At 36.7% G+C, this 17,184-nt stretch overlaps 1 protein-coding gene across 1 annotated transcript in view; it reads right to left on the bottom strand.

Annotated features, from left to right (window-relative positions):
• Window positions 1–14,747, bottom strand: part of LOC130737625 (amino acid permease 1-like) — a 77,193-nt gene extending 62,446 nt beyond the window's left edge. The window contains exons 1-3 of the mRNA XM_057589445.1: window positions 14,663–14,747; window positions 8,449–8,776; window positions 8,144–8,361 (exon numbers count right to left, since the gene is read on the bottom strand). Coding sequence (XP_057445428.1) covers window positions 8,144–8,361; window positions 8,449–8,776; window positions 14,663–14,747 — 631 coding nt within the window. The remainder of the gene's footprint in view (window positions 1–8,143; window positions 8,362–8,448; window positions 8,777–14,662) is intronic.
• Window positions 14,748–17,184: the final 2,437 nt, after the last annotated feature.

Genomic DNA, 17,184 nt, shown 5'->3' with positions numbered 1-17,184 from the left:
ATTTGGTCAAGAGTAAAGGGTCATTTTGGTCCCTGAATGTGTTCACTTATGACGGTCCAGTCCTGATACGTAGGAAATGGGTTGTTTTTGTCCTTGAATGTGTTACCGTCGGTCAAGTTGGTCCTTGGTTGTGTTTTTCGTTAGCCCCTGAGGCGGAAAATGCCAAATGGCAGGTTTTTCCACATTGGATTGCCACATCATGCTCCAACAGTCAGATGTGACGTATCGAAAACAGTCAATTTAGGCCTCGAGCCAATCTTCCAAAATATGAGAAATGAACCGTAATAAGTGAACACATTCGGGGACCAAAATGATGGTTTACTCCAAAAAATCACTTTATAACCAACCATCTTTAACCTCATCTTCATCTTCATCCTCAACCTCACCTTCTTTTATCATTATTTCCAAAAACGAACACAAAATCCCCAAATCTTCATCCTCTCTCATCTTTTTCCATATTCAACCGTTAAACTTTAAAAACCCAAAAAAGGTGTTTTTTCAACTTCATGTTACTCATCTTCTTATTCTTTATCTTCTTTAATTCTAATTCTTAAAAACCCAAACCCAGAATTTTGAAAAGCCAAACCCACCGTAACCCAGAAATAAAAAATCCACCCCTAACTTTAATATCCACCCTTAACTCAAACTCACCCTAACGCATAAATTGGATGACGTTTCAGTTATGTAGAACCATATTGAGTGACAAAGGCACAAAGCAGAAATCAAAGCCTAGATGCTATATATGATTCTTTCAAATATGGAATATCATATGTTAAGGTCAATTAAAGGGTTGGCACAATCTTGCTCAGCAGTAATCAAAGCCTCACTAAATAATCAATGTCGAATTGACACAACAACATGTAAGTGACCTTGAACCACTTGATCCATCTTTGCAACTTCTGATAAGATCAAGACACTTTTCTCTTATTTCTGGGTTGAGGTGGGTTTGGCTTTTTAAATTTATGGGTTTGGGATTTTTAAGAATTAGAATTAAAAGAGATAAAGAATAAGAAGATGAGTAACATGAAGTTGAAGAAACACTTTTTTTGGGATTTTAAAATTTAATGGTTGAATATGGAATAAGATGAGGGAGGATGAAGATTTGGGGATTCTGTGTTCGTTTTTTGGAAATGATGAAAGAAGGTGATATTGAGGGTGAAGATGAAGATGAGGTTGAAGATGATGACACGAGTAAACTGTCATTTTGGTCCCCGAATGTGTTCACTTATTACGATCCAGTCCTCATACTTTGGAAGATTGACTCGAGGACTAAATTGACTGTTTTCGAAACTTCACATCTGACTGTTGGAGCATGACATGGCAATCCAACGTGGAAAAACTTGTCATTTGGCCTTTTCCGTCTCAGGGACTAACGGAAAACAGAACCCATGACCAACTTGACTGACGGTAACACATTTAGGGACAAAATAAGACAAATTCTTAAGTATGAGGACTGGACCGTCATAAGTGAACACATTAAGGGACCAAAATGACCCTTTACTCATTTTGTCTTATGCGTATGTTGTTAAACTCTACCAACACCCAAAAACTTGAGAATGTGAATCTAGAGGCCTTTTTAACCATCATTTCCCGTGTGGCCATATGACATCCTTGCATATCTTTTATTTTACATGAATGTTGCTGAGGGTCCAGGGTTTGAATCCTGAGATGGATTAATTTACAAACGTTACTAACAACTAACATATGCCAGTAAAAAAAACATGAATGCTGCTCAAATATCCATACGGCTTGGCAAATTTGATATCTGGTCATATTAACCAAATTATACAATGTCTCCATTGTCTTATATATTATCTCACATCTACACGGACTGGAATTTGAAAAACTAGCTATTATATAATTAAAAGAGTAAATTACACCTAACTACACTGAAGTTTGTTAATATAACACTAAACTCCAAAGTTGGATAAAAATTACATCCGCCCGGGAATTGAGTTTGGTGCCCCACCCCTTGGGCTTTGCACCCCACTTTATTAAATACGGAATTTAAAGTTCCCTATCAATACGGAAAATAAAATTCCGTATCTGTTTTAGTATATAATGAGTGGTTGAAAATGTGACACGCATGCTTAAATGCAGTACGGAATTTTAAGTTCCGTATTCAATAGGGAGAATACGGAATTTTAAATTCCGTATTTGATAAAGTGGGGTGCCAAGCCCCATAGGTGGGGTGCCAAACCCAACTCCCCCCATTTTTTTAAGTTGCCACTAACGTTCTTTTTGACGTCGTTTGTTTAGTATGCTATTTCAATTTTTTTAATAAAACAGAATGAAGTTACTTAACCCAAGTTAAAAGTACAAAAATAGACCATGGTAGAAAGTTAAGAAAAATCTTGGAAGGTTAGAGAGACAAAGAGGCCGAGCAACATCTCGCCGTGTGACACCACAACAACACCTCGCCGTGGTTGCGGGTAGTTCATCATGTTCGTTGTTCTCTCATCTTGTTTGTCGTTCGCCCACCGTCATGACTGTTTTTCCTCCCTTCCTGGAGCTGCGTCCTGTATCTGCTACCCCTGATTTTGAGATTTTTGGTTCCCTTTGGTAACTGAAATTTGGGGTTTAGGGGCATCAGCTAGGGTTTTAGTAGGGGGTGGCTAGTTGGTTCAGGGAGATGTAGAATCTGAATCAATTATTATACTTCTAGTTCTAGTCTCTCTTTCAAGTGATGGGTACCTGTTTGCACTACTGGGTTTTGCGTTCCTTATTCAAATTCACAAGTTTTGGGAAATTGTTGTTTGGCTATATAAATTGGAGAATCAATTTAACGTGTCTCAGCTTGATGGATCAAGCAATTCGTATACATGTGGAGGGGGGAATTTTAACGTCTCTCAGCTTATGTGAATGTGGAATCAACAAGGAGACAAAATAAAAAGGAGGGATAACATTTTTATTTGCAGTGAGAAGGATAATGTTAAAAGGAAAAAGGATAAGAAAAAAAAATGTTAAATTGTAAATTGGGATTGAAATTTGATCAGTTTATGATATTTTTATTATTTAGTGTTAACCAATTAGTTAACTAAGGTTAAAGAGAATATTCTGTAACAGAATCATAAATATTCTGGTATCTATTTGGCACAAATAGTGTGGAGTGTAATATTTTAGCAACTTTGGAGTTTAGTGTTATACTGAGAAACCTCAGAGTAGTTAGGTTTTATTTACTCTCATTAAAATCTTTTGTTTTATATGTGATGTTACACGACTTTCACATGGGTGGAGGATGTGAAACGCCTCTTAAACAAAAAAAAGAGCAAAAGTAAAAATTTTCTAACAACCAGATTAAATATTTTATTATACTAGCAAGACTCAAAGAGCAGGTAAAGTGCAAGTTTTTCCGATCAAGGTAACACCAACGATGGAAGTCACTATCTTAGAAAAACCGATGGCAACAACCTAGGAAAGCTTGGATAAATAAGGACATGGATAGAGGATCCGTCCAGAAAAATTCCAAAGTTGCTCCCAGCACTCTTTTCTCATATGCTATAATTTCTCAGCCAATTAAGCTTTCCACTAACATGTTACACGTCTTATATGAACGAATGTATTAGCATGACTTTGTAAAGAAGGTAACAGGTTCAAACAAATTCTCCAAAGACGAAAAAGACCCTCCAAAGCACCAAACTTGGTCGAGCAAGAGCGAAACCTCTCAAAGCAAGAACATTGGCTATGAGGTGCTTGAGAAGGAAGACCCTCTCCCAAGCATCGAACTTGGTCGAGCACAAGCGAAACCTGTCAAATCCAGAACGTTGGCTATGAGGTGCCTGAGAAGGAAGGCCCCGAAGTACCGAACTTGGTCGAGCACTAGCAAAACCTCTCAAAGCTAGAACTTTGGCTATGAGGTGCCCAAGAAGGAAGACCCTCCCAAGCACCAAACTTTTTCAAGCACAAGTGAAACCCCTCAAAGCCAAAACGTTGGCTATGAGCTGCACGAGAAGGAAGACTCTCCCAAGAGATAAAAGAAGAAATCAAGATCTGACACAAGGAGAAATCCACCCCGAGTGTCTCAACGCTCGGCGAGAGCGGACATGAAGAAGAAATCATCCTCGAGCATCTCAATGCTCGGCAGGAGCAGATATGAAGAAAAAATATTCGCCGAGCGCCTTAGTGCTCGGCGAGAGCAAATATGAAGACAAAATCCCACCCTCCCGAGTGCCTAAGCGCTCAGCGATAGCGGATAGAAAGAAAAAAATTCTCCCCGAGCGTGTCAATGCTTGGCGAGAGCGGAGATGAAGACAAAATCCCCCTCCCCGAGTGTCTCAACGCTCGGCGAGAGTGGTTAAGAAGACAAATCCCCTTTTACCGTCTCAATGCTCGACGAGACTGGATGTGAAGACAAAATCCCCCATGAGCATCTCAATGCTCAGAGAGAACATGTTTGAAGACAAGATCCCCCTCCATTGTCTCAACGCACGACCAGAGAGGATATGATGATAAAATACCCCTAGGACGACTCAACGCTCGACCATAGCGGATATGAAGATAAATCCCCCCTGAGCGTCTCAACGTTTGATTAGAGGGGATATGAAGACAAATCCCCTCGGAGTGTCTCAACGCTCGAAGAAAGCGGATATGAAGACAAGATCCCCCCTTCGTATCTCAACGCTCGGCAAAAGCAGATATGAAGACAAATACCCCTGGAGTGTCTCAACGCTCGGTGATAGCGAATTTTAAGAAAAATCCCCCTCGAGTGTCTCAATGCTCAGTCAGAGTGGATATGAAGACAAAATCCCCCCCCTCCCCCACCGAGTGTCTCAATGCTCGACGAGACTAGATATGAAGACAAATTCCAACATGCTCAAGAACTTACTCAAGGATGAGCATTACCCCTAAAATTGAGTGCTTGGGGAAGCTCAAGCCAAGAAACTTCCTAAGCGTCAAAACTCTTAGTCAAGTACGATCGCCAAGAAATCCCGACGAGCGCACGAATGCCTTGGGGAGCTAAAAGGAACCAAGAAAAGGAAGACAATGAAGACAAAGAAAATATAGGTAGAATCCTCGAAGACTTGATTTTCTCATCGAGCGGACAACAAAAATTCAAAAACCGCAAAGTGCAAAAACGCTTAGTTGAGATCGATCATCCCACTGAAACTAAGCGTTTTGTCGGGTCCCAAAGATTTAGAAACTCTACTATGTCAAAACAACCAAGTGTCAAACCATTTAATCAAATGCCCATAGCTTTGTCTAACGAACAAGAAAAATACCCTCTGAGAACCAATGTCTCGTCAAGCGAGTGCAAGGAGTACTCCGAGCTCTAAGAGATTCGTCACACAAACGACAACTTCCCTCCAAGCTTCTGAACACCTCGTTAAACGCACACCAAGAATCTTTCAAGGGAAAACAACTTAGCCCTCGACATCCATCACAAAATGCCAGAGCAAGGGGATGAATGTTTTCAGAGATAATTCAAGGTCGGTTTCTGACAGTTCTGAGAGAGAATTCAAGGCCGGCTTCTGACTTTAAGCTTAAACTCCACAATTCTTGCCTCAATCACACTACCTCCTCACCCGATCAAACACAACTTCCGACTTACAACTCAAACTCTATTACCTCAAGCTCCACAATTCTTGGGGACCAGAGCTAGGGGATTATTGTTTTGGCAGATGCTCCAGCTGATCTGTAACACCTCATTTTTCGTTATTAGGTTATTTACTATTTTATTTTAATTATTATTATGCTATATGGTAATTTGATGAATTATGTGATTTAATTAGATGATAAGGTGATTAAGTGATTTTAGTAGATAATTAAGTGATTATGTGATATAGATAAATAAGGGTTTTAGGTTTTATAGTGAGTAATTGAGCGTGGGGCCCATTAGTATGACTATTTAAGGGATAGGAGTGAAATAAAAAAAAGAGGAATCAGAATTTGAGAATTAGAGAAGTTAGCAGACAGAGAGAACACGTGAAAAGCAAGAAGGAGAGGAGAAAAGAGATGAAAACCTAGACTTTGATCTTCAAGAGGTCAGGGTTTGGATTCGTGTTCTATGGATTAGTATGATAGTGGGTAATGATAGGAAGCATGATTTAGGAACCCTAGGTTGCATAAATTCCCAAATTGAAATAGTTAGGGTTTGATTTTAAGATGAATTTTGGGGGTAGAAGATAGGGGCGCATGATGCGCGGGTTGCGCGTGGGAAATTTACAAGCTCTTGAACCCTATTTCTAGCTGTGTTAATGACCGAATTTGAAGAAGTAGTCTTCATAAAAGTTGTAGCCCTTTCGGTTATGAAACGTTTTCCGCTGGTTTCTCGTCATTCCGACGTCTGTAGCTCGAGTTATATGCGTTTTAGTGAGGATAGGTTAAGCTGTCTCGTTTCTCACGAACTGCTGTTAGTCTTAGATTTTTCCTGAATTTTGTACTTCGAATTTAGACTTGAAAATTTAAAGGGATTTACAAAACGTGCATAGGGAACCATGATAAAAATATTAGATTTTTCTGAGTGTATTTGCTAATTTACATTTATTTAATAGTTCATTGTATGATGTTGTTTCTAAATTGATGTTATGTGTTAAGTTGCTAAGTTACTGTGATTGCAAGTTGTGTGATTGATAACATGTAAGTGTGTGTTTTGTGAAATTGGAGATGATGTGAATTGTTGAGTGAGCTGGTGATGAATATGCTAAAATAATTAAGACTTGGAGATGGTTTGAATATGCATATGTTAGTTGAGTTTTGCACAATACACTGCATAGTTGTCAAGAGGCAATGTTTGCCAATTCTCGTGGAGGCTAGTGACTTGTCCCAAAACTAGATTGGTTTTGAAAGCCTAGAGCGAGGACTTTATTGGTGGCTATCTGTCTGGAGTGGACGCGGTGATACCGCTAAGGATAGCAACTTTGGTACTAAAGGCATTTGCACGGATCTCACTTGAGTCATATGTGTTAGGGAGTTGTTGATGCTAATTAATGATAATTGTGATATTTTTTTGAGATTTGATGTTGTTGTAATTGGAGACAATAATATTTGCTTACTTGATACTATGAATTATGGAGTATTGTCATAACTGTGAGATTGATTGATTATATTAAATTACATAATTTATTATTTGCTAGTGGAGTGTGAAGAATTTATGTGGAACATAGATAAACTTATACATTATTTATTGTTATGCTTATCCATATGATATGAGTTCTCACCCGATCTGTTGGAATGATGTTCTATGCGACATCGCTCAGGTATCGAGGATAGTGGAGCTTCTCGCAAGAGTTGGTCGGAGGAGCTAGTCTTTTAGATATGTTTTAGTTAGGGGAGTCATGCTCTATTATGTAACACGGGGAAACGCTTAGTTTTGTACCTTGATGTTAAGAGTTATTTTATGAACTCTCTTTATTTATTTTTGGATTATGTTTTATTTTGAAGCTGAATAAATCCGTTGTGCTATGCATATGATGTTATAACATTAAAGTTGGAAATTTATATATTGATTATGAGCATGACAGGTGTTTTGATTTATGTTTCTGGAGAATAAGTGTGACACCCTCTGTGTTATGCATTTTACTCTGATTTATACTATAATAATTGCGCGGGGTTTAGAGGGTGTTACACGATCACCCTCTGGGTTGATCACGTTGTCTCCTCACTCGATCAATTATAAGGACGAACATAAGGTACGCATAATCCATCTCATTTATCATACCCTTAAGCCCATGTTCTAACTTGAGCGTCGAAGTATCATCGCAGGGACCTCCCTCCCGGGCACGAACGACAACGGAGCATCGAGAAGATCATCATCTCGCCACCCCTCCTCATTGAAGTTTCGCCATTCCTCCTCAATCAACACCCTTCCCGATGATTTGGTTAGATTTGTATGATCATTTACAATTTTATTCACCCTTTTCCATCGTCTATATGCTGGATTAAATAATCCACTATTTTAATGTATAATAGTGGATATATAAGCATATACAATACAATGTTAACATCAAATATTAAATAAATTTATAATATATTGTATCTTATACTGTGATGTCTAAAACACCAACGACTTTTTAAAGATATACTTTCATTTTATATTTTGGGGATCGAAGGACTTAAAATATGATCTGCATTTGACGATTATTAGAAGTAAGGTAAAATTCAGGAGTTTAAAGACTCCAACAAGAGTGAGAATGGAAAAATTAACCTTGGATGATGGTAGCAAGGGAAAGTCCGATACCAATAAATGCATAACCAAAAGACGTGACTGCTGCTAAGATTGAGAGCCAAGATAGCTTGTGGAAATTTCGTATTTGCGACAAAAATATTTCAACAATGCCAAGAGCAATCATGTATGGATTATTAGAAAATTGGCATGAAGCTGCAATTCCCTTGTGGTGGAAGCAATTTATTTTTCTTATTGACCTGCAAATATTGACAAAACTATTATATGTTATCTTTAGTAAGTAAAAGTATATAATTTAAAGTGAGGTGAAAGAAGATAAAACTTACACGACGCTTATAGATGTAGTAATTGTATATCCAATTGCTGCACCACTAAGATTGAGGTACTGAGATAATGCACATATAACATGCATTTTTCCGCCTAAGTTAGTTTTGACAGCCTCCATGTAGGTGCGGTTCCTGTTGCCAGTGACAGGGTGAGGGGTTCTATAACAATCAGCAAGAAGATTAGAAGTGAAGAGAGTGACAGCAGCAATAAGTATGATATATGATGCGCCTATGATCCATCCCAACTGAGCCATCACCCACGGCAAGGAGAGCACGCCTGCACCAATTACTGCTGTTATTATATGCGCACTAGCAGTCCACACTGTCCCTGCATGCAAGACGTAAACTAAACCAAATCAATCACCTATATATATTTCATTCCATTAACCTATATAGCTAGCTAAAAATGAACTATATTCTATTGAAATGACTCTAATTACAAGATTAATTAAAAGGCTTTGGGGGAAGGGTGGGGGAGGGAGGTGGGGGCACTGCAAGAAAGAATGACTTGAGTAATTAGCATAAAAAATTAGTGTTGGCCCCGACGCCGATGCTAATTTTACTTTGTACTGTAGGTTACACCGACGCAAAGCCGATGTTAAGCATTATACATAATCATATTATTTTACATCGTTCTAAACGACTTTACTTAGCATTGGTTTTTTGTAAGTGAGCATCAGTTGTAGCAGACACTAAAATAACCAGCCAACATAGTTTTCCTCCTCGCAGAGTACTTCACTGGCCTAACTAGCGATGACGACAACCAACAGTAATGCCAACTGAATTCTAGTGTCAATCAATTATACGCTATCATTGATTGATTTCTCTGCCCCATCTTCCTTATAAATCACTCTATTCACCCCTCCCTCATACCCACCTCACTTTCTCTTCCTCCGCCACCCTCGCTCTCTCCCTCGGGCTCTCCACCACCCAACTCCTCCTATGTCTCCCTCTCCGCCTCCCTCTGCCACCCTCCTCCTCACCCTCTCCCCTTGCCTCGGCCTCAACTTCACCCTTTCCCTCTCCCTCTCTGCAACACTCCTCCCACAACACTCTATCTCACTATAGCGTTGCTGCCACACTACCACTCTGCAAAGAGTCGTTGCTACATTGTCGTAAGCCATCGCAAAACTGCTGCTCTACTGCGCGATACTTCACTGTCACTCTGTCTCTATTGTTCCTGCTTTGACGTCCCTAGAGCATCCACCGACTCCATTTTTTCTCATCCTTTGATCTCTAAACTTGTTTAACCAGGTCCTTCATTGATCTCTGATGTTTTGTTGGTTCTATTGTGTTCCCTGCATCAGTTATTTGATGATATTAAATAACTGAAAGTGTAATTGTTTGTCTTAAGATCAATTATTTCAATTAATTATATGTAAGTATTAGAATCCGTAAATTAAGATGAAGTTTGATTATATGAAAGTATTGCAATGTGTAAATTGAGATGATTGTTTGTCTAAGGATAATGAGTTTATGTTATGAAAAACAAAGTAATGAACTAGTTAGTTAGCATTTAGTACGTACTTCTCCTATACTTTGATCTATTGTGTGAGTCGAGTAGGTCTAAATCCTTATCATAAAAGTGAAGGATAGATTTTGGTTTCACGATAGTGTTGATGATTTAAGTCATACTTTCATGACAATGTAAAGAGTAATTGGTAGGACAGAAGCCAATGACGATGTTTAGTTACAATGCTTGTTTGGGTTAACAATGACAACCATACCTCTCGTGCTGAAAGGGGAGCTCGTGGTTCTCCTTGATCACCAACTAACTCATATAAGAGAGATTAAAATCATATCTTAGGTTGTTGCTAACCGAATTGAACTAGTGGAACATGATTTAGCGTTTTTAATACTAATGATGTATAGTGAGTTAATTTTTATATTATAGAAGCATCTGACGATTATGAACTTCTCGCAAGTCATGGAGCAATGACTAAAAGGATTACAATATGTGGTCGGAGCTTCCACTGACATGAGCAGGTGCTTCCCATTCATGACGTAACAAATGTGGTGAAAATACAATAAATTTTTTGAAACAATAATGAAATACATATCAGACTCATCATGCACATTATTGTTGGTTTCAACGGTAACACAACGGTTGGAAGATGCCACAATAACATTGTCATATCCATGAAGACATTGATTGATATTTGTAGTTTTAGTTTAATTTGTTGAGGCTATGGGATATCATAATTCCTCTATTTTAAGGCACTATCAAGTTTGAGTTGAGGTGGATAATATTTTTTTATCCTTGAAATCCATAATAAGTTGTGTGGAGTGTAGTCACAACTCCCAAATCCTGGTAGAAACATTTATAAGTCACCTGGTTGATAGAGCTAGATTTTCAATTCTTGTAATTGTTGCTGGCTATAACAATCATTTTAGGACCATATCAAGAATACAAGATCATCAGATGAAGACCTTCAAAGAGCTGCATAAGTATAAATTGTATAGATGAATTATTAACGTAGAGATGCTATCAATAAGGTCTTTCTACCTTGTCTACGTATGTGCACTATGGGTGGTAGTTTTTCGAAATCACGTTTTTCATTTATTTATCTTATACTTCACTTGAAAAAATTTACTAAAATGAAATTTTAAATTTGTGTTATTTCATTTTTTTCTTCAAGACATGAGAAAAGGTGACGCCTGATAAATATATAAATGAGTTGACATTGGAAATGTGAAAAGAATGACACAAGTAATAAGCTGCTGCTTGAGAAGCTCTTAAATACTTTTGTCATTATGTATTAGTTTTCTTATGTCTAGTTACAATTATTTGTGATGTACTTTGAACTTGAAATGATTAATTTAATTGACATTCAGATCTTATGTTGACTCAAAATTTGATATGATGTTTAATTATGACGGGTGCATTATCTTCTAATTTCCCTATGTTGTGTACATTAGCTTTAAATTGTTGGTTATCGTTGTCAATATAAACTTGGTGATAACTGATATCATTTTCTAACATTTCAGAGGATCGTAAATTGGTGCTCTTGAGCAAGCCAAACACTACCCTTAATTGGGAGATATTAACATAGTAACTCCAAGTTAGGGATAGTGTATGCACTAGTTTTCTAGAAATGTTGTTGGTAATTTATCTATCTCATACTATAGTTGAAAAGTCCTGTAAATTGTATCGAATGGCGGACATTATCAGCATTTGTTCCTCTCTAGCTTCTAGTTATGTGGAGACACATGTTTTATTTGATAGTCTAGAAGTTTGCTTGAGGACAAGTAGAATGTAAGTATGAGGATCGAAATTGATGCGCATCTAAATTGTATGATATTTCTTGTGTTATCGATATGATTTTGTACCTAAATATTGCATTATCTATAAAGAACTCCAGTATTTTATGATAAATGTGCAATATGCAAGAGGTCATAGGTGTAAAAAGGAGAAAAGAAAAGGAAAATATGGAAAAAGGAAAAAAAAAAACAAGAAATTGGTGTATTCAGCAAGTTTTCTACTCTGAGCACTCTCTATATAATGGTTCGTGTGGAAGATATTGGGAGCTTAATGTAAGCTCGGACTTGTACGAGACCATATATTAGTTTTGCAGTTGGAATGTTTGGAAGATACCCAAGTAATCCTGGTATAGATCATTGGAAGACTACAAAGAAATTTATGACATGTTAACATGCATCCTTATAGAAGATATAATAACCTTGAGGTGATTCGATATTCAGATTCAGGCTTTATTTATTGGATGCGTATACATAAGAAAGTCTATCTTCAGCTATGTATTTATTTTAGCTAGAAAAGTTATCTCAAGGAAGAGTGTGAAGCACTTTGTCATTACTGCATTTACTATGAAAGCTAAATGTATGTCATGCTTTGAGGTCGTAGTTTAGGATATGTGACTGCGAATTTTGTTTCAGAACTTGGAGTAGTCGACAGTGTTGCTAAGCCACTGAAAATTTTATTATATTAAATTCGGCAGTAATTGTATTTTATGAAACAAAATGTATCCAAAAGTGCTAAACATATGGACTTGAAATATTTTGTTGTTAAAGAAGAATTTCAGAAATATAGTGTCTATTGAATATATTAGCACTAATCTTATAATTGTTGACACTTTGTCAAAAGGGCTACTAAAAAAAATAATTACTTATCATGTAGAAAGTATTAGCATTATGTTTTAATGTATGTTTGACATTCTGAGCTTAATTTTGTTTAAGTTTCTGATTATATTTTCATATTTATGAATACATGTGAGAATCATAATATTGAAAATATTATTTTTCTTTTCTAATGATATTATTATAATACATATTATGTACTTCTCATTAATGTGTAATGTCAGGAAAAATGCTAATATAGTGGTACATGAAAAGAACTATGGAAGACAAATGATGTACAACTGTCATGACTCATGACTCTTACTAGTTCTTATTTTAAATAATCATTTATGATTTAATGATTATATGAAATTTACATTATATTTATGCGCATTATGTTTGATGTTCATTAAATTATGAATTGTATTTTGTCACATGAGCTATGTTGGAGAATGTAAGAAATGTCTCATGTGAATGGATATGTTATTTCATGTTTAAATGAAGAGATATGACTCATGAATAAAGAGATGAGCCTTTTATATGAAAGTGTGTGACTTTTTGAAGGGGCATGACTCTTGAATCAAAAGATGCGACTCTTGGGAAAGAGTCTACATATAGTGCTTGATGGAAGGACTATAAGGATGATGAAAAACATGAGCATTGTCCCTATGTCCATCTACAAAGATCGCCTTTATACTATTTTAATCAATATAAAAAAGGCGTAGAAAGAACTAGAAAGAGATATGAGCGTTTCTCCAAACTTTCTATGACTATGTTTACAGTTAGTTCACACTCATGTGTATGACATATTTTATAGTTGTCACAATTGTCAAATCATCACACCAAACAAACTCTTAACTAGACGTTTTTATTTTATTGGTGGATTTAAAAAGTTATTAAATATTTCCAAGCTTAAAACATTTTTATTTCAAGTGTATGTTCATTAAATTAAAATTAAAGTCATTATTAGTGTTTCACAACTCTTAGTGCTAAAATTTGATATTTTATTTTGAGTTAAATTAAAAATATTATTCATTAATTATATTGGTTTATTATGCCTTTTTTTAAGGTGGTTTATAAAGCCTTTAATAATAATAATAATAATAATAATAATAATAATAATTAAAATTATAATAATAAACTGTTAAATTTAAATTAGAATAAAATTTTATTTAATAACTTTTTGAACACATAAAGTAGATGTATCTTATCAGAAAGATACTTTTATATGAGGATGATAGGAACAAATCATGACCGTTAGATCTAATAATTAATAATCATGAGTAAAAGATAGTAAATGGTCACATGACTACTTAAAATACTTGATGTTTTGATCTTAACTACTCATTATTAAATCTAACAGTTGTACTCGAGGGTTAGCTCAAGTGGTAAGAGGTAGGAGACATAAGGGTTGGGGAGGGGAAGGTCCAGGGTTCGAATCCTGGAAGGGAAATTTGAAGGGATTTTCTAACTTACTAACAACTAACCACTAATATTTGTCTAAGAAAAAGAAAAAAATTAAATCTAACAGTTATGAAATATATATATAAAGAAGATTGTTCTTCTCATAAGATAAACATACACATATACATGTATTATTATGAGAGAATCGAGCTGGGTAGAATAACAATGGTATGTAAATCATACACATACATATTTTATTTTGCAAACAAAATTATGTAAAATTTAAAATGATATTTTTTTATCCCTTCTTCTCTAATATAATGTGTTGAGATTGAACTCGGTAGCTCTTCCTATACACTCAGCCCACGTTGTTAGTTAAGGAACTTGTTGTGGGTAAAAATATTAACGAGCATGAGATCAACTAAATTTGAAGTCATAAAAATTTATTCCTCTACAGATCTTGCCCTCTCACCTAATATTTTATGTTTTGTATTTAGAAAGTGATGGGATAGACATAGCCATTGAAAAAAACAAATGTTACACCATGCAGGTAATTTACAAGTAGCAAGGAACATTATACATGTTGGAGACATTTTGATTCGAACTACATTAATTCTTAGACTCAAATTCACATGACAAGAAAAAAAAGAAATGAAGTTTCTTACCTTTCAATGGAGATGATCAATTAGACCAAATAAATTTATATAAAGAATAAAAATTAAAAACTAGACCGTACCTGTTCGTTTTGGTTTGCCATCGTCATCTAGTAGAGTACTATCATTTTCAATTACTCCCATATCGAGTTCTTTCTTGATCTCCATCCACCAACCTTTCAACCTTGCGATTTACAAAGAAAGCTCCCAGATCTAAGAGCATAAATAAACAAAAACCTATTGACTGAATAGAAATTAAAAATTAATCAGTATATAATAATACTACATAAAATTGATTTCCATCTAAAATTTCGACACGTGACACTAGATTTTTGTCACATTTTGAAAATGTCCATCTCAGTTATGGAGAAAAGAAACTGTTTGACATTTTCAATAATCAATTTTACGCCATTTTTTCGTCATTAAGCATTTCTAAAACAATTAAGAATTTTTTTTTGAAACTATTTTAATGAAAAGTACGCACGTATAGCTTTTAGTTTTTTCGTCTAAAACTATAATATATACAAATGTAGTACAATTTGGGTAATGGTTTTTACCTTTAATGTCATGTGCCAATAATACAATCATAATTTGTTTGGTTTAATTACAAGGCCTCTGGTTGCGCTAGGTGGCATGACGGTGGTTCAGAAAGCACGATCATGGTTTCTCAACGTCCTATAACCACGGGTAAGCTATAACCACGGGTAAGCTAGGTTGGTGTTTACGTTGTTTTTTGGTAAACAAATATCCTCTTAGTTCGACTAAAGGAAGTTTAGATTCGGGGTCCTTTTGAGAAAACGCTTTGCCAAAGGGTTGCGTGTGTGAGTGCTTTTTCGATAACACCAAGTTGATTTAAACAGAACTGAATTTCATTACACACGGGTAAATTACAAAGAAATCACATACATCAAAATAACATAAAAACTACAAAAGATGAAGATCTCGACAGGGAAATGCGTAGAAGAACTGGGGAATTAACAAACATAAATGCAAGAAAACTAAAGCGTTGGTTCTGCAACATACTCCTCCATCATCACGTTTTGCTCTCTGAGTCTCATTGATGCGGACGTTTAGAGCTTTTTGGTGAACTTTCGGAGTTTTGAGTTGGGAACCCTTCTTTCTGCTGCTGCTTCTTCTATTTATAGTGCTGTCATTGCCCACGTTCTTGGCGGTTTTTCTTGGGTGCATGATGGCTTCGTGGGTTTTGAATTTTGGCGCCATGCCCCACGTTTAGCCGCTGGTTTTCAAGCACGTGACTCTATTGCCACGTGGGTGGTTCTGAGTCGTGGGCAACCGTTGCTATTCGTGGCATCGTGGGTATATGCACGTGCTTGTAGTTACTTGTTACTCGGTAACTGCCTCTTCCATTAAGATGATCGAGATTTCTTCATCTGCTGAGTTTGTCGAGATATAACTCTTCCTAACTTGACTTTGAGGGGCACCGTATGCTGAGTTGCCGGTTTCGCCATAGCCCTTGTTGTCGAGAACCCACCTTTGCACCATGATGTCGAGAGTCGTAGTCCTCGTAGTTTTTAGCTTAACAGTTGCCCCCCAAGAATGTTGGTTGTCGACTGCTTCAGCTTGAAGACACCAAGCATTTTTGATCGTAGCCGTTCGATTCCAACGATTCAAATACTTTGTGCTCTCGACCATCCGATCTTCAAGTCCAATCAGCAGCCATAACGTCTGATGACTTCTCCACTAGCTGACAGTTATAGCCTTTTTAGGGCCATGATTTCACCTATGCCAAAAAGCTGAGAGGTGACATGAGTTAACTAATAAAATAATCGCTTGGACCCCAAAATTTTAGAAATTATTACTCAATGCGGCCTGTAACACCCCGACTTCCAGGTGTCACTTTAGTAACCAAAAATAAACTTTTGCGGAAAAACAGGTAATTTTTTTCGATTGATTCCTTCTTAAATAAAGCGAAAAGGAAATAAAGTCATAACCCAACCACTAAACTTACCAATATACATCAAATATAAACATGTACAGCCTCAGCTGCACTTCCACGTCACGCACACTTGCAGTGACTCCAAAGTAGTGTGCCCGTAGGCAAATATGTACAAAACCAGAAGTGTGAGTGAGAAAGAGTATAATTACAACCCACTAGGAGAAAGTCGGCCTCAAAATGGCCTAAGCAAAGACCCCTATGGTCCGACTGACTCACTGTGATCCCTCAGTAAGAGAACCACACAAAAGCCATGCGTCGGGAACCTACCCTGTCCCAAAAGCAAAACGAATCAGAGCTATTACAGTAACAACCAACTCCAAAAGACTCTAACCACCCATAACCCACACTACTATCATCGACCCTCCCTCGATCAGGCATGAAGTCCGGGTCTTCGTCGAAAGCTTTAGTCTTAGTCATTTCGCTCCGGGTCTTTCCCGCACAACGAATCATCACGAACCGGCTGACAGACGCCTGGCAGCAGGCCGACCGCCCAAACACAAACATACAAACAAAGCCAAGGCGCTAGGGTCAACTTACAGAATACAATAGATATACAATCAACATGCGATAAAGGGGGTATATATATGTTGTATATACATACATATCAGTTATGTATTGCCTACCCTAAGGTATATACATAGCATGTTA

The sequence above is a fragment of the Lotus japonicus genome, chromosome 1, assembly GCF_012489685.1.
Source record: "Lotus japonicus ecotype B-129 chromosome 1, LjGifu_v1.2".
Lineage (NCBI taxonomy): Eukaryota > Viridiplantae > Streptophyta > Magnoliopsida > Fabales > Fabaceae > Lotus > Lotus japonicus.
This window is presented reverse-complemented; position numbering and strand designations above follow the sequence as displayed.